Consider the following 24,323-nt stretch of genomic DNA (forward strand, 5'->3'; position numbering starts at 1 on the left):
TCATTCAATTATACATAAATGCTTAAAAAATTTGATCGGGGAGTTCTCTAGCCTCACCTACTATAAAAGTAAAGTTAAGTTATATGTATATTGGGAAATAACAAAACATTGCAAATTATGCTATTTGATGCATGTCGAGTTTCGGCATAACATTAACTTATTTCATAATACTGATAGTTCATATCACATGACAATCATTTCTTTAAAAGGAATACTTTGTTTCTGTACTGTTTACCGACAACTTTACAATTACAGCGCCTTTGAACTTATGTGCATATGGCACGGAATCCCGATCCCGATTCAGATAAACATGTGCTAGCCTGGTTCCCTGAGCTACCCATTACGCTTAGGAACCAGGCTAGCTCATGCGCAGGCTGAATTTTCCCCATTGCATCCGGTTTAACCTCGCTTATATATTTTCTGCGTGGACCTCAGGGTCCACGCAATAAGTCCCTGATTACAGTATCAAACACACTTTGCTTATTTTGACTAAACAAACGATATTATAAATCCCTATGACGGTTAACTGATCTGTTAACAACAGTTCCTCAAAAAGTTTGAGTTTTGGGCGTTAATACTCTGTCCCGAGTTTTTGCTTCAACCATTGATATTTCAATCATAGTAAATACCTTTGTGCTCAAACTACGTTCATCCACTAATATGAAAAATGTCCAAATTATCTGTTTTAAAACGCCTCCTCTACCGCTTCAGGTTTCAATACACATCCCAAAATTGAAAGTCTACGGAGATTTTGCATTGCATCAGCCATTAATGGGCCCGGATGATAACGTTAAAAAATTGCGCGAGGTATCCCGAGTACTTTCGAATTGAGAAAAGATGTAAACATTTCCCATTATAAATCTCCGTAAGAAAATTGTTTTCGTTCCTGTGAAATTTTATGAGTGAAAAGGGATAATTGTTCAATGAAGATATCTTGGATATATTCCCTTTTAACGATTTCAACTGTATATCTTTAACAGGTATGTGTAATTTTATTAAAAATCATCAAAAAGTGATGGAAGCAATACAGTATATTTAACTTGGGACAGACTATAGTATACATTTCAATACTCCAGTAATTTCAGAATTTGGTACGTTTCGCTATTTTAAGTCAGACCAGTAATTTATGTTAGAGGACTTGTAATCCTAATTCCTTACAATGGTAATTTACTAATAAAATAAAAAAGTTTAACAACTGGAAATTTTACATGCCGTGTAAAAAAGAACCGGACAGGGGAGGCACTGGAGTTACCTTAAATCATCAATAAAATCTTGGATGACCGTTTCCAGTTCAATCTAAATGCACTTATTTTACAACAGTATTATACTGTTAATGTGATTTTCACTTTATCCACAAAAATTGATACCCTTGAATACTAATGTAATCACAGTATGCAATCCACTCACTTTGGTAAGGTACAAATGTAAGCTGTACTATATTGTGTGTATTTGCGTTTCCCTTTGTTAGGTGTTTTAATTCCAGTATCACATGGCAAAGAAAGAGCTTGCCTCCCTCTCGCTTTTACTATATGGAGACGAGCTAAGCTTTGTCAACAAGATTTTGAGTCACAATTTCAAGGAGAGATTAATCTGTAACGCCCTAGGAAAAATGAATCCAACCCTGTGAACAATAGTGTCTGAACATTTAAAATGGTGATATTCATTAAATATGTTCAGCTTATCCCGATTAAGTATTCATTAAGACTTATTGTTTTTGTACGGTTCTTCTTCTTCTTTCCCGTTCTGAACTTGTCCGTCGCGTTTCTCAGAGATGGCTGAACAGAATTGTACAAAACTCTAAGATACGCGAGGAATTAATATCCGCGTAAAATCGCGAGAAGCCCGTCTCTCGAATTCTAAAATCTAGTTTTTAATTTTGGGACACACGTAAACTTAATGAAACTATGATAAAATTTCGGCATTCGCGATTTTATGTTCTCGCGATTTGATGGTAAATCATTTAATCGCAGAATTAAGTACTCGAGTAAAATAAGGAATCTACAGTATCTAGATGTGCACGCTGGTTTAATTTTTCTCATTTAGGGTTGGCCAACTACTTTTCTTGGGGGTCAAAAGGTCGTGGGGTCTAACATTGAACCTTATGGGAAAAATCGTAGACTCTATTGTAATTGGTTATAACTTGAAAACGGACAATGATAATAATATAGGGTTTTTACAATCATATACTGACTGTTACAGGCAATATATAGGGTTTATCAGACTGACCCCTGGGGTCTTCGCCATCCCCCAGGAATTGGAAATGACCATATATCTCAGAAACTGTTAGAATCCTGACCCCTAAACCATATATATTCTTGTTCCATGTCTTAAGGGGCATCAAATGGTATGTAGGTCATGGGCCCTGAGGGTGGTCCTGACCTCCCCCCCCCCCCCTCAAACAGGAAGTGCCCATATATCTTGAAAAGGGTTAAGAATCCCACTCCTTAACCATACATATTCTTGTTCCTTGTGTTTAGGGGCATTGAATTGGTATGTAGGTCATGGGCCCCGGGGGTGGTCCTGACCCCCTCAAACAGGAAGTGCCCATATATCTTGAAAAGGGTTAAGAATCCCACCCCAAAACCAAAAATATTCTTCTTCCTTGTGTCAAGGGGTATCAAATGGAATGTAGGTCATGGGCCCCGCGGGTGGTCCTGACCCTCCTCAAACAGGAAGTGCACAAATAAATTGAAAATGGTTAAGAACTAAACCCCAAAACCATTTATATTCTTGATCCTTGTGTCAAGGGGTATCAAATGGTATGTAGGTCATGGGCCCCGGGGGTGGTCCTGACCCCCCCCCCCCCCTCAAAAAGGAAGTGCCAAAATATCTTTAAAATGGTTAAGAATCCCACCCCTTAACATTTATATTCTTGTTGTTAAGGGGCATCAAATGGTATGTAGGTCATGGGCTCTCGGGGTGGTCCTGACCCCCCTCAAACAGGAAGTGACCAAATATGTTGAAAACGGTCGAGATCCCCACCCCTAAACAATATATTCTTATTCCTTGTGTTAAGGATAAACAAATTGTATGTAGGTCATGGGCCCCAAGGGTGGTCCTGACTCCCCTCAAACAGGAAGTGCCCAAAAGGGTTAAGAACCCCACCACTGTACCATATATATTCTTGTTCCTTGGGTCATATTGGTTCACCTGATATATAGTAAGGGACTCCTGGGGAACATTATGAAACTTCAGAAATAAAAATAATCAAGTTCTAAATCCTTTTGTCTGTAAAGTTTGACCCATGGGAGTCATCCCTACTCCCAATGATGGCCTCCTTTGTTTGGGAGGCTTTATAATCGCCCCGATTATAACTACATCTAATTTATAAAATGAATTTGATAGTTATCAATTTTTTAATGATCGTAAATATCTATCACAGGCATACTTGTAAACACATGGTCCGTAATCTTAAAATACAGGTCTCTACAACAGCGCAAAGTGCTGCTGTACATGTATAGATCCTGTACATGTATTTTAATGTTGGTTAAGATATCTTTGATGCAAGATGCAGATCTATTTTGTGAGAAGTTTACATCACATTGTAAAAATCGCACAAAAATATTTCAATATTTATTCAAAATTTTTAAAAATATATAAAATTTTAGAAAACAAATAAAATAACAGCATTGTTATGCATATTATGTAGTTTGTTGCCCATGATTTTTTCTTTTATCCAGAATACGAACTTTTACTACATACATAAGCAAACATCATATATAGTGCTGTAAATGTTCCCCCTTTTTCCTGATTATGTTCAACAGTTGTTTAGATTTTTCCTTTTCTTGACACTCTGTTATGTAGGGTAGAAAGAACAGCATGTTCCCTTCGTCAGGTAAAATTTGTAGAAAGTCTTTCAACTCCAACACATCTGTCAGGTGTTTTAGTATTCCTTCAACAAAAATACAACTAGATATTAAAGTCAACCCATGTTAACAATACAAAAAGCATTTTCATATGCCACGCTTTTTACCATTGAATTCAATCTTTTAAATAATTTTCTATCTTTTTTTTTTGTTGGCGGGTTGTACTTGGTACTAGCTCTATCCTCAAATACCCCATTCAAACATTTAAGACATATTTTCCCTTTTTTCAACATATTTTATTTTAACTATAATGGCGGACAATGCTCTTACTTGATCAAACACATTTACCTTGAAATGATTTAAAATAGATATCAGCATTCTCATCTGGGCTTTCTGCCTGCATTTTGTTCATCTGTACAACTTCATTTAGATAGTTACTCCACTGAAATTTCAAAGAAAGAACGTTCAAACACATGGTTAATAAATTAATTTTGCTACAACACTTAAACATCAGTGTTGAGATTACCAAATGCATAATATAGTGGAACATTAATATGATAATAGTAGTGTATCAAATAGTCCCTGGACTTAAACTAATTTCTTGAAATATCTATTGGAACAATAAACTTCCTATATCTTTAAACACCCCCACCTCAGAAATCCCCCTGCAACTTACCAGCCCTGGGTCAGATCCCAGTACAGATGTTCCATAGCTTAGAATAACAGCTGGGTACTTCTGAACCAAGGCCTTGAAAGTGTCTGTGACCTTTGACCTGATTTTACAAAGCATCCAGAGAGCATCCCATCCTAGTATGGAAGTAGAGGTCTCAAGAAGGGAGAGAACTTTGGTCGCTACTGTCTCACTACAGCAAGGAGAACACAGCATGCTCTAAAATTAAACAATAAAACAAACACATCTATAAAGATAATCCAGAGGATGTGATTTATAGCAATAATTAACTTGTTAAAATATATTTAATCTACTTATGGACTACGGACCTAATTTACTTTGTGCAGACATATCGCGCACCCAACAGGAGCGATTGTTACCAACATTGAATTCTCAATATTACCTCACAATCACTAAAACACAATGAAAAATCGCTTATAACACAATAGGTAGCTGTTCTACGTCAACAATACACACTTTAAGTAGTACAAGTAGTTGCTGAACTTGCTATTATTAAAACATGCTAAAATATGCTTTTCAACATTATTCAACATGCACAAATTTTGTAGAGGTGTTTTATGTTAATTCATTGACAAGTTATCTATAACCATCTACAAAGATTAGTTAACAGAGTTTGAGCTAGTGAACAAATCATTTACATTCCGATTTGCTTTAATACTCTTATTGAAAATAGAGTAAAACCTTCCCTTTGTTAAAGGTTTGATGTATTTTATCATAAAAGTGTTTATTATACTTTAATAGTTGTTTTGTTTCATAAATCAACCTCGAAATGATGTACATAGCCTTTATTTTAGAGTTTGCACAGTACTTTTAATAAAAATTTGACGAAAAATAACGACGTCAACACACCACACTTTGGCAAATGCCCCCTTAAAAACAAAGTCGATGACATGATCATTTTTACATGATATTAATTCAAAATCATCGTACAAGTATTATATTTCAATTTGGATAGAAATTCTATAGCAGAATTTTAAAAAAATTATTTCTCCTCTCACAAAAATGCTTTTCCCCATTATGTTCAATTGAAAAAGAGAAGTAATGCAAACAATTTTTGAAGTGGTCACTACTTAAAATCTAGATCGATTTTCATGTTATTTTTTTTATTGATTTAAATTTGATAAATCTCAAGTAACTCTAACTCATGTTAAAAATTGTTTTGAAAATCACAATTGTAAAAATGAATTCCGTCCGCTGTCCTTAAAAATGTAGCAAATGAAAAATTACCCAAACCAAAAAGCTGAAAGTTATAATTGTTTTATATTCTGTTTGTTAAGAATAGGCACATTAAAAAATCAGGAAGCATCAATTAAAATTTTAATCATAAAGTTCCAAAGCCTCGATGGCCACATTGAAACTTCATGAATAATCAATATTCTTGATTGTTCATAACCATCTCTATTTTCTATACTTCCAATATTTGGAGGAAAATTAAATTGTTGATAACTGAGAATTGACAGAAAATGAACCTTAAATCTTTAATCTTGACACATGATAAATCAAGGTCACTGTGCTACAATCTCCTGCCATGCTGTACCTGTAGTTTGACAAGATCCTCATGACAGAGGGCACAAGAACAGGTGCCGTGCTTGCTGAGCGTGGGGGTGGGTGCTGCCATGTGGGTCTTCCTTGCCGTGGTGGGACTGGAGGACCGAAGATACAGGCAGGGCTGTCTTACTGAGAACACTCCTTTAAAGGGAGGTAAATCATCCAACCAAGAGAATCGGGATCCAAAGTATCCTGTGGTTTTACACTAGTGAGAAAGTAAATACCAAATCTATCAAAGAATATATAACTGGTTTAAAAATGAACATTTTAAATAGTTTTTATGAGCTACATTTAGGTATTAAAAGAAAAAAATTAAGACACATTTTCTGGCAATGGTAAAACATACACTTATTTTCATTAAAGTCGATTTCTAGAACGAAAAGTCAGGAATTATTAGAAACAACAGTCTATAATATTCATCCCCATTTACCTGGTCATAGCCTGTAAACTTTTGGAATCAATTTGAATAGATTCATTATTGGTACATGTATTGAATAAGGTACTTGAAATTAGATTAGATTACTCTACAAGAGACCCCTACATGAACCCTAATCAATGATTTTTCCACTTTACCTGTGCTGAAGCACTCAACCTTTGCTTTTCAGTAGGATATATCTCATGAATTATTCTTTTCACATACATCTCACATAACAAAATCTGAAAGAATTGGGTTAAAAATCGATCAATTTAATGCTCCACTATATTAAGCATTTCTTTAATTCAATATGTCTCCAATTCTTTATGTATATTCATCAACTAAAAAATCCTTACTGCTGCATCTTCAAAAGCATATTTTCTCTGATTATCTATAATAAACAGAATTTAGAAAAAATAACATCCTTTTAGTTAAAGTTATTATTAGGTTGTAATGATGTCACAATAAAGGTACATACCTATCACACGAAATGCATAACAAAGTTGTCAAATTAGACCAACGAAAGCCTCATACCCTCTAATATTTTTTCTAAATATTCTTTGATGTGATTATTCCTGAACCGTGTGTCTTCCTCTTGCTTTCCCTATAGATTCAAACAAAACATATACCATTTGTTCATAAACACATCAAGAATTTTCTTTTTCATTTTGAAATTCAATTTTCCTCAAAGTAGTTTACTTTGATAGAGAACAGAAAAGGCTTCATGCAGATGTGAGCATTTTTTGAGTTCAATGTTGACATTTACATAAAACCAAGCAATCCCACAAACCACTGTTAATAAATGTATGGCCAGTCATTTTGGTGTTTCTTATTTTTGGCAGTTTATATCAAATACAGTAACTGTAGATTCCTTATTTTACGTGAGTACTGAAGATTAATTCCATGATTCAACCATCTTGCTGCAAACTGCAAGAAAATGAAATTGCCAATGCAAAATTTTTATCATAGTTTTCTTTAGTTTACATCCGTCCAAAAAATAAAGGTGAGATTTTAAAATCCACGAGATGTGCAACTCAGGATTATACGCAGATATTAATTCCTCATGTTTAATTAGAAATCTACAGTAGTAAAAATTTAACACCTTGTATACTTAAGTGAAGTAGACATATTTACTCATACTAAAATAACTCGCTATACATGTACAACATTTTTATAAGGAATACATATCCAATATAGTATTACAAGGCTGGCTTCTGTTTATCAATGACAAAGCATGATATATATGACAAGGATCTAATATGATCCCCTAAAATCAATCATTTTGTAATTTTACTTTGTACAGATATTCATGTAAAGATTATTAGGTGTTTGAGATTTTCAACTTGATTAAATTGCTCTCAGTTTAGAAATACGATATCATGAAATTTAACTTTTCCTTTCCTTTGAGCTTTACCTTTCAGGTAACATCAATTACAGGCTTTTACAATTTTTATCAAAGATGTATATTTTCAAGACAGAAAAAAATGTTCTTGCTAAATCTTGTACAATCTGTTGCCTATAAGAAAAGATGATTTATTAAAGAGGGTGAAAATTGGCTCTTGTCATGCATATAGTCCTTTCAAAAAGATGAACCTTTAATTTTGTTTTCTGGTGACTCTTAAACCTGGCCATGCAAGTGACAAATGAACAGAGGTTTCAGTATGAGTTCATACTTTGATACTGTATACCAGTAATGTTAACTCTGAAATAATGACTTTTTATAACCATGCATGTACAATAATTTTTTTCAAAGTTTAAAATTCCTTGGTAGAATTACATGTATATTCTTATTGAATTTATGTTTAATTAAATTTATAACAAACATTACCATTTTGACTTCCTACAAATAAAATTTCAGATAAGAGAATAAAAAATATTACAGTAAAACACGGTTATAGCGAACACGCTTATAATGAATTGACCCTTACAGCGAAGTGAATTTCATTCACCAAGTCTCTATTTCATGTTGTAAACTTGACGGATATAATGAATTACGCTTATAACGAAGTTAAATTAGCCGTCCCTGGGACTTCGTTATAAGCGTGTTTTACTGTATACCATCTCAATTATTTTCCCCTTTCTTAAAAAATTTAAAATCATGCTAATTTAATTTGGAGCAGGCTGGGGCCAACAAGCTCATATCAAATTTGTCATCCTATATAGTACAGCATATATTACAAGATAGTAAACTTTAAACTTTCAATTTTTTGAGATTTGAAATTTTTTCAAATTTTGAAATAAAAACATATTGATCCAAGAAAATTATCACTTTTTTAATAAATATTCTGAATATTAAAAACATCTATATGCAACTACTCTATTTTGGTTGCAATTCTAACTATGTATTAGTTAATACTCATCTCAAAAACAGACAAACATAATCTATCAATTTTTGAGAAACAAATTAATGCCAAACAAAATACATATATATTACTACTTGGATTCACATAACAAACAACATGCCAAAAGATCTACATTAATATTATATGTACATGTACTATATTTAATCAAGCTGGGTAACAGGTTCATTCTATTATCAATATACTGAGATAGTGGTGGTTTGTATTCTATACAATTACCTGCAATAGTCTGATAGCCAAGTCCAGTGATATCATTCCCGTGTCATGTAGAGCCACCATAGATGTTATCAACACTTGAGGACAGTGGCATCTCATCAACTGTAAATTAGCAAGATAATTGTCATTCATAAATTTTTGGATATGATTTCTTACAAGACTCTTTAAACGACACAAAGAATACTTAAGTAAATGAAAAAAAACGTAATTAATTTTTTTAACAGCTATGTCTGTAACAATTCATTTAGTCAGTTATTTTACCTGAGACAAGGGAGATAACTCTGTGAAGTCCTGATGTAAGAGCCAATGGTGACAGATGCAGATTTTGGTTAGCTCCCTTTGTGGTATGGAGGCCAATGCTACATGTGCAGGCTCGGGGTCACACAGCTTCAGATGTAAGCAAGCCAAAGCCACCATGTCTACCGGGCTAAAACATTACAATCATCAGCAGATGTCTTTAAAATCTAGGATTCAAAATGGAGTCAACTTTCGATGGTAAAACATGATTATAGCAAAGCGCCAGGGACAAACCATTTTATTAGCATCATTCAGACATTATCTTATTCAGCAGATGTCTTTACATGGAGTCAAAAAAAGGGCCATCTTTCTTCTAAAGTAAAACACACTTACAGTGAAGTGCCAGAAGTGAGCAATTTTGATTCTTAATAAACTTCATTTGTCATATCCGATAAATTTATGGAACTGACCATAATATAAATGTAAATTCTTTACAAGTGTGTAACCATTTTACTGTAAACTTTATCAGGTTGATACCTGTGCTTTTCGTCAATAGAAGTTCTGTGCTTCATCTGTGTCTGCAGGATTTTGAGGGCTACCTCTGGGGTGTACGTCTGGAGGCGAGAGAACAGGATGACCTCAGATATCCGGTCCGGAATCACCTCCTCACAAACCTCAAGGATCTGATCCCCATCCACCTGATCAAAAATTAACAACTATGTCTGTAAAAGAATTGCATTGTTACATGAATTAACCAGGTAAACAAACAAGCCTTTATGTATTAACTCTCACCTCAAGAATATTAAAAGGTTCCTCATCTTGAAATAAAACATAATTTAGGAAATAGCTGAATCCTTTGCCATAACAGTATGGAGTAGTCTGTAAAATATCAAAAAGCAAAATATGAGGTTAATGCAGGTATCAGAGTTTTCAAGTTTATAGTATGAAAAACAATATATTTACAAATCATACACTAATTTTACATGTCAAAGGGAGAGCACTGTCACATACAAACACAAACTCTCAAAAACAGATCAATAAGTTGCATGTCAGCTTTTAAAACTTCATTTATTATTGAGGCCAAGTGTAAATAAACCTTTTTTGACTGTTGTTTGTAGATAATAGCTTGGTGGACAATGTCACTGATGGAGAGACCAGACATCAGGTAGTAGGGCAGACACATCTTAAAGTTCTCTGCATCAGGCCTAAAAATATCAGAAGAAATCAAATTATATGAGAATTTTAAATTTCATCTCTCTCTCTCTCTCTCTCTCTCTCTCTCTCTCTCTCTCTCTCTCTGTATGGTGAACAAATCTAACTTGAAAGAGAGTACTTTAAAATCATCATGATTTATTGGGACTCAGTTTTCATGGATTTCATTGATGCCCTTCATCTATGATTTAACATCCCAACAAATATTGGCACACTGGCTTTACTTGAATACTGTGGAATCATTAAATTTCGTTCGGGCCAATTTTCATGGATGGCATAAATTTTACAGGTTCGTGTGGATGTAATTTCGTGTATTCTTATATATCTACAAAAAGAAATATGACTTTATTATCCTAATTTTTTCAATTCGTGGAGGATGTTATTTCGTGGATGAAAGGTACCCACGAATTCCACGAAAATTGAGCCACCACGAAATCTAATGATTCCACAGTAATAATTTATTGTGTTCTATAAATCAACAGCTTATCACTGACATTGCATCCCCAACTATTTTTATTCAATCAACAAAATTAAATTCTAAAAATTTAAAATGAATTCAACAACATTGAATTTAGTACATGTATTTACCAGTATACTTAAAAAATTCAAATTAACTATTCACTCACTTTGAATAATATTCTCCCAAAAGACCACAAGACTCTCTGTATAAGTCATGCAGGTGCTCATCCTTTATATGCTGACCAATGAGGGCATTCCTGATTATCATGTGACTTTCTTGCAACATATGTAAATGAGCAGCAGAATTTGTATTTCTGGTCCCATAGTTAACCTGGAAAAGAAATTCTTCAAAATAACGAGGAATAAAATATCAAGACTCATTAAGAAAAACATTTCCCAGTGTATTAATAATTAAAATATGTCTCACTTACCATATCTTTGAAAAGTTCAGAAACTGTACATTTCTCTAATGCATAAAGACTCCATATACTCTCATCATTCCTAAAAACCAGATTTTTATATTTCAGGTTTAACCATCAACTACAGTTGTATCTCCATCAAAGCTACCTATTAGCCTTATAACCCCCTACACCATAATGACTTGTCACTGTTGAGTTCACTGAGAGCTTTAGACAAGCTGTGCTAAAGATAATGATTATATAAGAATAGTAAGGTAAATTATGGTAAACTGGTACGAGATTGGAACTCTTTAGTGTGCTGTGTATGCAGAGTCTTTTATATAAATAACTGTGTTTTAGCCTGCAGTCACTCTGTCATTTGAATGGGACATTTATGCTGCTTTAATATCTAAAATCTCTTCCTGTACATATTACAACTGATTCTACATGTACTTACTGGTGACTGGATGTTTCCACTTTTGATAACAAGATGACGGCATTGTCTGCCAGAGTGATTTGAGTGGCACCAATAAATGGATGAGCACCAAGCAAACAGATTTCTAGATTAGCTGATGGGTAAGCCTGTAATATATATATGGTATCAGCTATTTGTATCACACACTTATATTTCATGCACAGCTTCCAATATCAATATCATCTAACTGAATTTACAGTCAAAATATATGTATTGATTATATTCATGTCACCTCAAATCAAAAAAATATCTTTTTAAATAGAAAACTTCTGGGAAGAAACTCATAATGAAATGTTTCAGACTTTTTAATCAAGGAAATATTCATTAAAAAATTTCCTTATAAGGTATTATGTTTCAAGTGATTTCACATGTACCCGGTACCTGTATACGTAAACACTTTTGGTTCCCTTTAAAAGCAGGTGCTTGTTGAGTTTACCTTAGTTATACCGTTCCAGTCCTCTGAGTTGTGAATGGCTGCAGCATTACATCTGCTAGAGTAAATCTCTAGTCCTTTCTCATTCATTATGTACAACAGGTTCCCATCTGTAATCAGCTGAAAGAGGCACACAGGTCTTTTGAGCAATTTTAGTGTTATGAGATATGTAAATAAAATGTCATACAATATTTCACAGAAAATTCATTAACAGATTAGCTGACTGCTAAATTTTAAAAAAGAATGAATCCTAGGAAGATTTATGAATTATGTTGTTTCAGGTGGGACTACTGTGGATGTCCTACAGTACATTCATACCTGATGTGCATCCGATGTGTACTTGTAGTGGGAGATGTCGGAGATCTTGGCCCACAGGTTATACATGGTCCCTACCCTGGAGCTGCTGAGGAGACAGGACATGCCGATCAGACTGCTGTACACTGAGGACTGAACAGGGATCTCTCTGTACCAGTCACTCACTGCTGGCCTCACATTGTCTAGAAGGAGAAAATGTATAACAAGCGTTCCTACAGAGCTCACTTTTAATTGTTACTACGTGTATTTGTAGTTTGCCAATCATTGCAATGAAGGCTTTTTAACATTTCAATTTCAATTAATGTACAGTTCCTTAACAAAAATTCATTGGTTCTCAGGCTCTGCTGCATAAGGTCAATTTCTGCTTTATTCTGATTTCTGATTTATTTTATTGCAAAATTGAAAAGGGGAATAACTCTATGTTAAGTTAAAATATCAAAATTATTAAAGATATTCCTCTTTGCAAATGATACAACTAATATAAAATACCTGCCTGATGCATTACATTTCTGAGAGTTTCTAAGGCCTTTCTAATACATGTATTTTTTTTCATTCTTTGTTTTTCAATACAATAATATAATATTTAACTAAATACTGGTATTGGCAAATTCTAAATTAACAAAATTGCTTGTGAAATCAAAATAGAAAAAGTACCAGATAGGTATGTTGGTTGGAGTTGAATAAATTTCCAGGAATCTGTAGTGGAGGAACTTCTCTTGTACAGGACAGTGGCTACAGTAAGGTCCCCAAGAGTTGAGTGACCTCCCCCTGTAAAGAGAGGAAAGAAGGGGATTCAATATAGCACTCAATGTAATAATGAAGAACCAAAGACAAGTGTGATTCACCTATCATTTTACATTGTTTTCTGTTTTATATTCATTTTACAGACCTCGAAGATCCTCATGCTTTGGAATGTCAGCTAGCAACAAATCCCTCTGGGCAATTTCTTGTAGTGTTTTTAGAACAACTGTTTTAGATTGCCTCTTTTTCACTCCTCTCCTTCCAAGAAATGAACCTCCATCAAAGTCAACTTTTTCGTCAGTTTCATCAAAATTCCAAGTCACAAAATTTTCATCATCGTCAATTTTATTGAAAGCATCAAATCCAAATTTATTCAGGGAAGATGCTGATAAAGCTGGACTGGCATTTATAGAACTTCTAGAAGAACCAAGAAGTCCATGCTTTGAAGTATGACTTTGGAATGAATCAGGATGTCTGTCTTTATCAGTGCCTATAGAAAGTTTACTTAAAACAGATGACACTCTCCGTCTGGTTACACTTGGAAATTGCTTCAATATGTCAGTATCTTCTGTCTGTTTGTTTGTTTCAGCATACAAAAGACGAACCACCTGTGCTTCTTCTTCAGAAGCAACAGCAACATAGTTCTCACAAAAAGAAATACTTCTCACTACAAAGCTCCAGTCCAACTCCAAAAATACAACAACATCCACGTACGTTTTTTCAGAGGTTGAAAATGACTTTTCTACAACCTGATAAAATGTTGTCTTTTCTCTCTGGACTATCACTAAGTTACCAGTTTTTTGACAGGATGAGATGCATGTTACCTCTTTAGAACATGGAATATCAATGACCTGGAGTTGGTCGTCAGCTAAACTACTAAGTTTCAAACTGTGATCATGATTGGCCAACCTCACACAAGATCTGGTGCTATTTGCATCTGTTGCAAGCTGCCAGTTTAGGTATACTTTTACTGCATAAAATGTTTGTCTTCTAGAGTTTTTGACTTCCAACGTTGCCACATAATTTCCTTAATGGAAAACAAAATGAACTGGCATACAATTTGTAAGTAATTTTTTTTTAAAGTAAAGTAACAGTTTTGTAGGACAAGAACTGTGCCTCTTTAGTTTCATATTTGATTAAAACCACCCCTTTCTCCTTTCATTCATTGGGGTCTAATAAGTATTGATATGAGGTCATCTTCATATGATCTCTAAAGCAATATAACGTTAAGCCCTTCCTTAATTAGTCAGAAGTAAAGGTCAAGTAGCAACAACTTAGCCTCCTATCAAGATCTGTCAGACCTTGACAAGTGTAAGGAGAAGGGAGAAGGTTTTAACCAAACTGTTTGGTTGTTAATGGTCATTCATTTTCTATATATTTAGCTGCATAGTAACATAAGAACGCAACACTGATTGTGTAGTTTTTAAGTGCAGATTTGTAGCTCTCCAGGAAAATGTGTGAATTAGTTTTAGTTGATAAGCTGCACAGCTACAGTGCCTCACATACAAAAGAACTTGCAATTTAATATCATAAAGGTTACGGTTATTTATTTTTAAATTAAGATGGTTTGTGCATATAGATATGACATGTATTCAAAAATACTGTGCCTGTTCAATGCTATTGCCCTCAAATAATGTCTATTTAAAAAATTCTAACCTGTATTATTAAACAACAGTTGTTGAGCTCTAGCTTCCGTTGCAAAAGCATTCGTTTTCTGATGTTTTTGGTTAGCTAAAAACTTATAAATAAAGACACAGCAATTTTGGGTTGCAACAAACAACTTATCCTGGTGTGCAAATAAAGCAACTGGTTCGTTGTCAACTTGTATGACATTCTGAGACTTGAAGTTATGGCACTTGTACACTTTCACCATGTTTACACCTCATTCACCATTTTGATATCACATGACACATACATCGTATAGACCGATCTCGATTAGAATGTCCTTGTAAACCGATCCCGATCAAAACGAAACATGGACCACATTACTTAAAAAAGAAAGTTGCAATACAGGCGCGTAGCATCGGGGGCCGGGGGTATTATTTACTTTTTCATAAATTTACATATAATAAATAAAATTTAGAAGCCCCCTCCCTTTTTTTTGGGGGGGGGGGGGTGACGTAAAATAAATTATAGGGAAAAAAGGGAAACAATATTAACCCTAAAATTATTATTTCACACGCAAATTGTTGTCCAATTATTCTCCAAAAAACAACTTGAAATTTTCAGTATGTATAGCTTCTTTTGATCAATATCAAGAGTTAGATTTTTCGTAGATTTCTCTGTATAGTGAAAATTTTAATTTTTTACAGATTTCAAATATATGTTTCTTTGAAAAAATTGTATCTCTATTGTAAACAATCTTAAATCTCTCTAACAGCATAGTCCAGGCACGTACCATCGTTTTTGAAAGTGTGTGTGGAGGGGAGGGGGGGGGGGGGAAGCAGACTCATGTAAAAAAAAATCCTAACAATCAAAAATAAGAAATAAAATTCCAAAATCTTCAAAAACCTAATCCGTTGGTTGGGGATGGTGTATTATATTTATAGCTTCTTTCAATTTCACTCTTAATATCATTATTTTCATTCCAATTTTTTACATGCTCCCCAAAAAGTAGGGGGGGGGGGGGCAACTCCATGATAATTCAATTTTTTATATGTAAATCTAGGAAAATTAGTTGCTGCGTAAACAGTTTGGGGGGGGGGGGGCTCCCTGATGCTACGTGCAGTCTCCATTTTCTTTTTCATTCAATCCAGAGGACTGTCTCTAAATATACATTAAATCCGCGGGTTAAGATTTGGCCTTATTGTTGTTTCACTTAAACAAATCTAATGAATCTGGATATACAATTTTTTCAAATCTTTAATTTGATTCTGATTTAGAGATTCTTAAGTTTATTGTACATAACTGAGCAAAATATGTAATCTATGCATTTAATTTAAACACAAACAGCTGAAAGATAATCTTTTGCAATGGGCGGTTGAGAAGTTGCACCTTAACACATGAACCTTGTCTGCTATTGATTGCCAATAGAACAAACTTTGTCCCTCTGGGTTCTGTCTGAATGTACAATTCACCGTCCATTTACCGCGCCAATATCGTCTCGAAAGTTTGTCAAACAATCGATTTAGGAATGACATTAGAAGTTGAAGTTATTATTGTCGGGAGATCACTTCTAAAAGCATTCCAATGTAATATGAATGCATGTGATTTCAAAATGGTATTGACTTACAATTTATAAATATACCTGTACACTTTGTCAAGGTGCTTCTTATACAATCTACAGCGCATCATTAGAGTTTTATACAGTAAACAATTAGACAGATATAATATTCGATGACCGTATGTTGTTTGGTTATCATTTATAAACACGATAATTAATTTATACCATATATATATATAAGTATCGCGGAACGGCTCTTGCACATGGAACAAGATATTGCAACTTACAATCAAGCCGATTAGAATTAAGGAAAGTATATCTTTGACATTCGATCTGTTCTTAACCAATTTGTTAAAAAGCACTGCTGGAAACAGTTCTTGTTTAGACCACATTATACACACGGAGCCGTGAAACGGAGACGAGGAAATTGAATGACGATAAATTACACAACTCTTATTGTTTGTTTTTCTTCAAGTTTTCAGCAAAGGGGGTGTCAAGTTTAAAAGACGACCTATCTTCACAGCGAAATTTAAAATACCGTGCACTTTCTTTCCCAGTCACCCCGGGCAACCCTACGACTCTTCTCCGGAAAGAGAGGGAGAGGGCTCCTGTATAGCACACACGTCTTGGTTGACTTAGGCAAACGTGTCATTGATCCGCGTATTTAATCGGATGGGATTTGCGAGCTTATAAAAATCTAGTGATTTAAACATTTCGAGAGGAAGGGAAAAAAAACCTCGTTCCATTCTTCAATAAGAATATTTCATGTACTCGTACATCAGAGGTATTTCATTAACAGCCAGTGATTCTGGGAATTGATTTTAATGATTTTTTTTCACTTGGAGTTTTGTCATTTGAATCGCAATGGAAGATGGTCCACAGTTGAAGTCGATAATTGGATAATTTTTACCTGAGCAGGTAAGAAGATCCTCTCAATTCAGCTATGTCAAACACTGTCACCTTTTTTCTAGTTCGATAAGAATATACATCGGTAAACCAGACAAAAATGTTTTAGGATCTTAGGGACTTAAGTCGGAGATTTCGGACCCTGGTCACAATTAATTAAAGTATGTACGTACATGTAAGTGTATGCTGTACTTTTGTTTAATTGTGCAGTAAGTCTATCAAAAGTTCATAGAAACATTTAAAGTTTCAAATACTAGCTAGTTAACATTTAATTTTTAAAGAACGTTATTGAAGCAAAGATATATCTGTAGGACGATGACTATAAGATTTTAGTGTTGAAGACTAGTTGGTTCGTGTTGAAGATTCATTCATTTTTCAAAGAGAAAGTATTTTACCCCCACTGGATCAAGATCCATTGTACCATGTATACCCCCTTTGGACGCCTATAATATCGAGTACCTACGGTAAATACCTAAACCAGAGCACGGTTTACGTGTCTAAAATGTCGAGACCGAAATTGCAATTGACTTGAAAACAGCAGGATTTAATTCTTTTGTGAGCGAGGCAAAACTTTTCCAATTAAACCTGATTTAAAGTGAGCCAGTTTAAAATTTTTAAATTAGCACATGGGTTCGATCAACAAGAACCGAACAGGGGCGTTTATCAAATCGTCATAAATTTTGTTAATGGTTACTGGTGTCAATATTAGACTACAACAAGTGTTGATATAACTTCTTACAATCCGGGTACAACATTGAACCGAACATTTACACACTGCAGAAGAAAGATAGAAAAGAAGGCGTTTGATTCGATGCATTTAGGAATTTGTTTGATGTTCAGAATACATGCTGTTTCATTAGCGACCAACAGCACCTGAAGTTCTCAGGAGAACACCTCGGGGAAGTTGATCGTAATAACACGGCATTAATCGAATCACGAAATTCTTTTTCTCTCTATTGTGTAGAATAAATACGATTAAGTCAATTTTCCCATTTCTTGATCGTTAGTCTCGTACTAGTTTACATTTAAATTCAAAAAATCTTATCCAAGAATAATGGTTACTTGCATAATATGAAATTGATCAAGTATTGTTTGCTAAAGGCGCTAATCCTAAAATCGAGCCGGTTCTATATCGAACTCAAAATGGCTTGGGTCGTTCAGGCTATCACATTCGATTTTTCTTCTCTCATTATTTTGGATACTGTGCTTGGTCAACAAAAGAAAATCCAAAAGGTATATGGTCTAATAGCAAGCAATAGCAGTCTCTATATTAACCTAACAATTTTATGGAATATCGATAGGAAATCATGCATCTGCATCGTTTTTGAAATGTGAAACGTTTATTACTTGATTGTTATATTTTTTCTCAGAGGTTGATTTGAAATGCTGATAGACGAAGACCGAGGTTACAGCAGAGAGTGTTAGAAGACGAGTTCCGGTCATGAGCTCGATGTACTACAGGGTGGACCCACCCCGACCCAAGTCCCCCACGTTTGGGATGGGGACGAGGACAGCGAAAGAGATCAAGGAAATCACCGAACGTCTGGTTAAATCTACGTACGAGAGAAAGCTAGCGACACAGGAGAACAAACAAGTGAATAACTACGAACATCTACTGGATTCCGGAAATAGGAAACGAATGCCGTCTGCTTGCCGCGAGCGGAACATGCGTCCACCACCGAGTAGGGAATCGGACGGGAGGAGATACACCGACCGTGACTTCCGGGTCCTGATGAGGCGGTTGATGAGACCGACTATGAGTGCCAGCGCAAAATACCAGAAACAAGATGAAGACAATGTGGAGAAAGCCCAGAACTTGAAGGAGGGTAAAATCGTCCGCGACAGGGAGGGCTCCGCTAAAAGTGTCCGTCGGATCAGCCGACCTACTACCGCCTCTCGCGCAAAAACTTTCGAGTGCCATCTATGTTATGAACACATGAATAAAAAATCTGAAACGGAGCCAGACGCGTTCGATTATGAATACTCGGATTCAAAGAAAGTTCCTAAGGAAGAGCTGGACTATATCGTCGAGAGGGTGGCGATGCCAACCTGCTCTAGTGCCAAAGGTGTGAGGAAGTGTGCCAAGACTCCCGTGTACATTGACGAGGTCAAAATCCGGGAAAAACTTCCGCTGGTTAGTGGTCTGGAAAGAAGCAAGAATGTGCAGGAAATAACAAACCGTCTTCATCAACGAAGGTACAAATTTACACCGATGGCGACCGAAATCTCCGTCTTCTAGCTTTTTGTGATAAACAGGGTATCTGTGATTTTCGGATGAGCAAACGAATGTTCGTTATTTTTATTCAAGTGAAAATGAAGTTTCGTTTCGATTTTTGAAGAGTGATTACGGTATTAACATTAATGATATTCAGAGTTTTGAGTTTCAGTGCACTTTTACTGTCATTTTGACACATTCTATTTTAATTTAAGATAGGACTCTATCGAGTACACATTATAATGCTATTTGAATCTCTTCAATCATTTTTACCGACTTGTTTAATCTTGAACTATTATAAGAAAAAAATCAATACAAATTAAAAATTAAATGAAAAAGTTGAGAACCTTCGTTTGTCAGATGTTTTGTTTTAAGAGCTCACACCTAGAGGTTATTCTATCCACTTAGTTTGATGAGCTCCAGAATTGGAAATCAATAGAAACACACACACATGGAAGGTATCCATTGACACAAAACAAAACAATGACTTGTTTCAACTTTATTTCTTCACCATCAAATGTTTTATACCTAATTATTATAACACTTTATTATAGATTTTTTCCAGGTGTAATCATACTGACACATTGATTATCTTTCCAACCATAGATTGTAATCTACACAGAGGTCTTGCAGATCGTGCATGATGCCCCCCCCCCCCCCCCCAAAAAAAAAAAGTTTGTGCATTACCTAAACACATACCTTGAAAATTCTTCAAGATCTTTAAACAAAAGGAAATTCTTCAAGGATTGTGGATTAAAAGGAGATTCAGTGCATGAAAAAATTGTGTTTCAAAAATTAAAAAGGAGATATCAAAGTCATCCATATTTTCATATGGAGAAATATTATCAAAACAACTCGGGAACTAAATGACAAAAAAATGAAATTAAAATTGAATCTTCAACCTACATAGTATGCACTAATGATATTAACAATGCCTTTAAGGCTTTTCATTAAGAGAATAATTAGTGACATAGACCATTCTATCAGTCATGTATAAACAATACATTTCTGTGAAAAATATTAGAATTTTCCGTATATCAAAGTCGTGTGTCATAATGATAGTTATGTATGAATCTTAACCATATAGCAAACATAAAATACTTGTGTATTACTTTACATAATTATATTTTTTTAGAGAAAAAATTGAATTGTTTAGTTGGGGGATGCGTGTGTTTGACACTTTTTAATCAAATGATATTTGAAACAACTAAAGGGATTTAAAATGAAATGACACTAGTCCAACCAAAACACTTTAACAACAAGAACCATTTTCAATATATTTAAACAATAAAATGCTTTCTTTGGTGATTCATGTGGGATGTAAATGTGGCGACATTGCAGAAAAAATACATAACCGCAGTTATGTAATTTTTTCTGCAATGATCACTACCTTCATAACCCACATAAATAATCAAAGTAAGCATTTTAATGTTTATATTTACATCTTTCTTTTAACAAATTAATAAATTGATTGTAAAAAGTAAGTAAAATTCACTAAATTACTGTTAATGTACACCAGCTAAAAGAAACAGCCAAATCGTCTCCTACGGGAATTTGAGTCTGACATCATGATTATTTCGTGAAGTCAGTGAATTTTTTTAGGCCGCTGAAGGTTTCCAGCAATTGTTAAATGGGACGTGTAGATTTCAGTCCTGTCAGTTTCTACACCTGTTCTATAGAGCTATGAAATAACTATAATTTAAATTTCCATAAGAAGTAGAGAGATTCATATTCGGTAGATGTAATAAATATACAATATCAAAACACAGAAACAAAATCCTACCAACCCCCCCCCCCCCCCAAAAAAAAGTCAATATACTAGTGCACCTTTAAATGGAAACAAAAAGACATTAAATGGTGTTGAAATATGTTACAGGACCATCAAAATACGTATAATTACAAAAAACAGAGATATGTGGGACTGGGATATATTTGACAATTTGACAGCGTTTTTTAATTCACTCTGACTGAATTATGTTGGCTAGCTCACTTGATTTTAAAGGTTACATTGTAAACCCAGCAACAATTTCACATCAGAGTTCATTTACATTTATGTTCATGACATGATGACGATTATATTTCTAAATCACATATAATATAAATTATGAACACTTTTAACATCTAGCTATAAAAGACAGTAAATCATGAACACAACAACAAATTTTCGATTATATGAAATAACATACCTTGGTAAATAAAAAAAAAAATTAACAAGTACATTTGAAATGCCAGAATTCTTTTCAAAATGGCACGAAATCAAAGGACAAAAATATATTCACAAAAAAGAAAGATTTCAAAAGAGATTGGGAATTAAAAACCAAAAGTTAAATGCACAATTGATAAGCATTTAAACAATTTATTGGGACTTTTTATGAAAATAAATATAATATGTCTTATTGCTAATGAAAATTAAACATAATCTTAACTAGAGAAACACACACCTCATGATATACAGAAAGTGATAAGGTCACTGCAAACCACTCACTTAAAGAATTAACCTTTGAGGGTCAAACTCAGAGGAGAGCTACTAGTGGACCCCAAGGATAGGGGAAACAGGTATACCCTGGGACTGGATATCAAAACAGCATATATTAATTAAAAGCTTAATGGCACATAAAGTACATACAAATACATACATGTATGTAATGATTTCATAATTCATCTTGATAGTTCATTTCTAATCATATTATATTATACTTGAATTCTATACAGAATTCAACATTGATTTACATCAATATATAAATATGTGATTTCCCTGAATCAATGATATGACAAAAGTACACATGTAAAATAATCAGCAAACGTTACAAAACAGCATGTACTCATGATCAAAGAATCCTACTACAACTAAAAAAAAAAAGAATATACATAATAATTATTCTTTAGAAATATTTTAATAAGTATTATTATTTTATACTGTAGACCAACTTTATTTGAGACAACTTGATTTCATGAATGCTCTGTCATTTAACTAAGTGAAGCAACTAACTTTTACAACCACATGAGCAAATCTATGTAGAAGATCTCATACAAATAAAAAAGATGTTGAGGGCCTTGTCACATTAAGTTGGTATAGGACACTTGTCAATATTCATGTGGATAAAAGTAAATTATAATAAAAATACTTTGACTGTTTTAAAATTTTACAATATTTGACCAAAAATTGCTTTAACATTTTTTGGAAAGGTATAAGTCATAAAAGCCCAAGCAGGTTTCGAACCCATGACAAACAGATTGGTAGTTAACGCTCTCATCCATTGCGTTACCCTGTTAGGGAACTATTTCGAGAAAGGAAAGGTTTATAAAATTATACTCAATTTTATTGTTTATTGCGATCGCAAATACATCTTACATGAAGGTGTCCCATACCGGCCACCTTAAGAAATGTTTACTATGTCATACGGTATTACATTATAACCTAGCTTTTATCACAATCAATCTTCAAGCATGCAAATAAAGTTAGGTTAACAGTACATGTATATAAAAACAATCATGTGTATATACATGTAGATACATGTATACCATTATTGTATGTATACAATAATTATTATAGTTCTTTTAAAAGGGATTCGACATACTGTTAGTTAAAATTGATATCACAAAACTTGATACATCGTCTATAACTATAAAGCTCTCACTTCACACAATTTTATACTCTAATTATACTATATAAAATAACAATTAAATGACTAACAGATTTCCGATGTTAAACTCCAGTATCATCGGAGTGTTTGCGCTCAGATTTCAGTAAATCGTCCGTCTCGTCCTCGGCTATGTAGAACAGAGGAGCCTGATCCTTGCTGCTGGACTCCTTCATCAGAGACTCCTTGTCCTCAGAGAAACTGACCGCCAGAGGGGATTTCTTACTACTCTTCTTTGACTTGTGTTTCCTGAAATAAACGAGGAAAGACCGTGAGAAAATGATGCTCCTAATTATGGAAATATAATTTCCTTCAAAACTTAAGAGTGAGTATAAAATGAAAGAGGAAATATAATTTATACTTTAGCCAAATAGTAAAACAAGAAGTGATATATTATACACACAACTACAAACTTATTATTATCCATAATTTTAATTAAAAACAATTTTTGAGAAAAAACAATCTGAAACATATATATGCATAAAGTTTTAGAAATATTAATGCATTGATATCATAAAATTAAAGCACAAGATTTTAATCGATCAAAAGAAAAAAATAATTATTTAGATCACAAAGCAAAGTGAAGGGCATTTTAATTAATAAAGTTTTTATATTAACTGATATGTTACCTCTGCATGTTTCAATACTTTCTATTGATAAAGGTGATGTAACAAATTGAAACATATCATGTGTATATATGCAATGATATTCAAAATGTCACAAGAATAAAAATCAGACTTAAAAAATCTATGTCTCATTTTTCCTATTAGGATAAAAAATGCTAAAATGACAAAACTGACTTTTTCTTTGAGGTGGACTCTAAACTGTTGAGACTGTTGGAGGATTCATTGGCAACTATAGTTTTCCACAGCATTGTTTTTGACATTTCCTCTGAAATGTTAATGTCTGGTTCTGTGGTCACTGTGATTCTCTCAACAGGTATGTTGATGACATTACCACTGATCAGGGGCACCTGCACTGTACCAGAACTGTCCAGCAGCTGCGATCCATGGTGAACCTTACAAAACAAATTTAATCTATGGTCATGCTTTATAACCTTGATTTCAACTTTAATCTTAAATATACAGTTTA

General features: G+C 34.0%; 3 protein-coding genes across 9 annotated transcripts in view; 1 reads left to right on the forward strand and 2 right to left on the reverse strand.

Moving 5' to 3' along the window:
* Positions 1-3,663: 3,663 nt before the first annotated feature.
* LOC105329428 (BLOC-2 complex member HPS3) lies at positions 3,664-15,229 on the reverse strand. Of its 2 annotated transcripts, XM_034447656.2 has the most exons (21): positions 14,963-15,229; positions 13,455-14,333; positions 13,220-13,333; positions 12,569-12,747; positions 12,254-12,370; positions 11,800-11,924; positions 11,376-11,445; positions 11,112-11,275; positions 10,370-10,478; positions 10,066-10,152; positions 9,811-9,971; positions 9,298-9,463; positions 9,040-9,138; positions 8,289-8,300; positions 6,995-7,064; positions 6,817-6,851; positions 6,619-6,702; positions 6,035-6,250; positions 4,483-4,695; positions 4,155-4,248; positions 3,664-3,892 (listed from the first exon to the last, which is right to left on the reverse strand). In XM_034447656.2, the coding sequence occupies exons 1-21, from the start codon at positions 15,177-15,179 to the stop codon at positions 3,714-3,716; spliced, it is 3,390 nt and encodes a 1,129-aa protein (XP_034303547.2). In that variant the 5' UTR covers positions 15,180-15,229; the 3' UTR covers positions 3,664-3,713. The 2 variants fall into 2 exon arrangements, with proteins under 2 accessions (XP_034303547.2, XP_034303548.2); XM_034447657.2 differs by lacking the exon at positions 8,289-8,300 and having other exon boundaries at positions 14,963-15,228.
* Positions 15,230-16,859: 1,630 nt separating this feature from the next.
* Positions 16,860-20,361, forward strand: LOC105329420 (uncharacterized). 4 transcript variants are annotated; one of them, XM_011430667.4, is made up of 2 exons: positions 16,860-17,387; positions 18,746-20,361. In XM_011430667.4, exon 2 carries the CDS (start codon positions 18,817-18,819, stop codon positions 19,612-19,614), a length of 798 nt encoding a protein of 265 aa, XP_011428969.1. In that variant the 5' UTR covers positions 16,860-17,387; positions 18,746-18,816; the 3' UTR covers positions 19,615-20,361. The 4 variants fall into 4 exon arrangements, with proteins under 4 accessions (XP_011428969.1, XP_034303549.1, XP_034303550.1 ...); XM_034447658.2 differs by lacking the exon at positions 16,860-17,387 and adding an exon at positions 17,413-17,536; XM_034447659.2 differs by lacking the exon at positions 16,860-17,387 and adding an exon at positions 17,685-17,724.
* A 1,615-nt stretch (positions 20,362-21,976) lies between these two features.
* The window catches only part of LOC105329419 (electroneutral sodium bicarbonate exchanger 1), a 31,940-nt gene continuing 29,593 nt past the window's right edge, over positions 21,977-24,323 (reverse strand). For 2 of the 3 annotated variants that reach the window (XM_011430666.4, XM_034447663.2), the window contains 2 exons: positions 24,032-24,249; positions 22,880-23,480 (listed from right to left, as the gene is read on the reverse strand). In XM_011430666.4, coding sequence (XP_011428968.3) covers positions 23,297-23,480; positions 24,032-24,249 — 402 coding nt within the window. In that variant the 3' untranslated portion in view covers positions 22,880-23,296. Of the gene's footprint in view, positions 22,432-22,879; positions 23,481-24,031; positions 24,250-24,323 lie in introns of those variants that run through there. The other variant, XM_066075530.1, reaches the window with a different exon arrangement.

Source organism: Magallana gigas, chromosome 2, assembly GCF_963853765.1.
Source record: "Magallana gigas chromosome 2, xbMagGiga1.1, whole genome shotgun sequence".
Lineage (NCBI taxonomy): Eukaryota > Metazoa > Mollusca > Bivalvia > Ostreida > Ostreidae > Magallana > Magallana gigas.

Bases quoted from the DNA above. Each gene is read 5' to 3' on its own strand.
- LOC105329428 (XM_034447656.2), bottom strand. From the start codon at position 15,179: ATGGTGAAAGTGTACAAGTGCCATAACTTCAAGTCTCAGAATGTCATA. The intron at 9,464-9,810 runs GTATCAACCTGA...GTAATGTTTTAG, and splicing joins TCTATTGACGAAAAGCACAG to CCCGGTAGACATGGTGGCTT. The intron at 4,696-6,034 runs GTACAGCATGGC...GTTTAATTTTAG, and splicing joins AGGATCTTGTCAAACTACAG to AGCATGCTGTGTTCTCCTTG.
- LOC105329420 (XM_011430667.4), top strand. From the start codon at position 18,817: ATGAGCTCGATGTACTACAGGGTGGACCCACCCCGACCCAAGTCCCCC.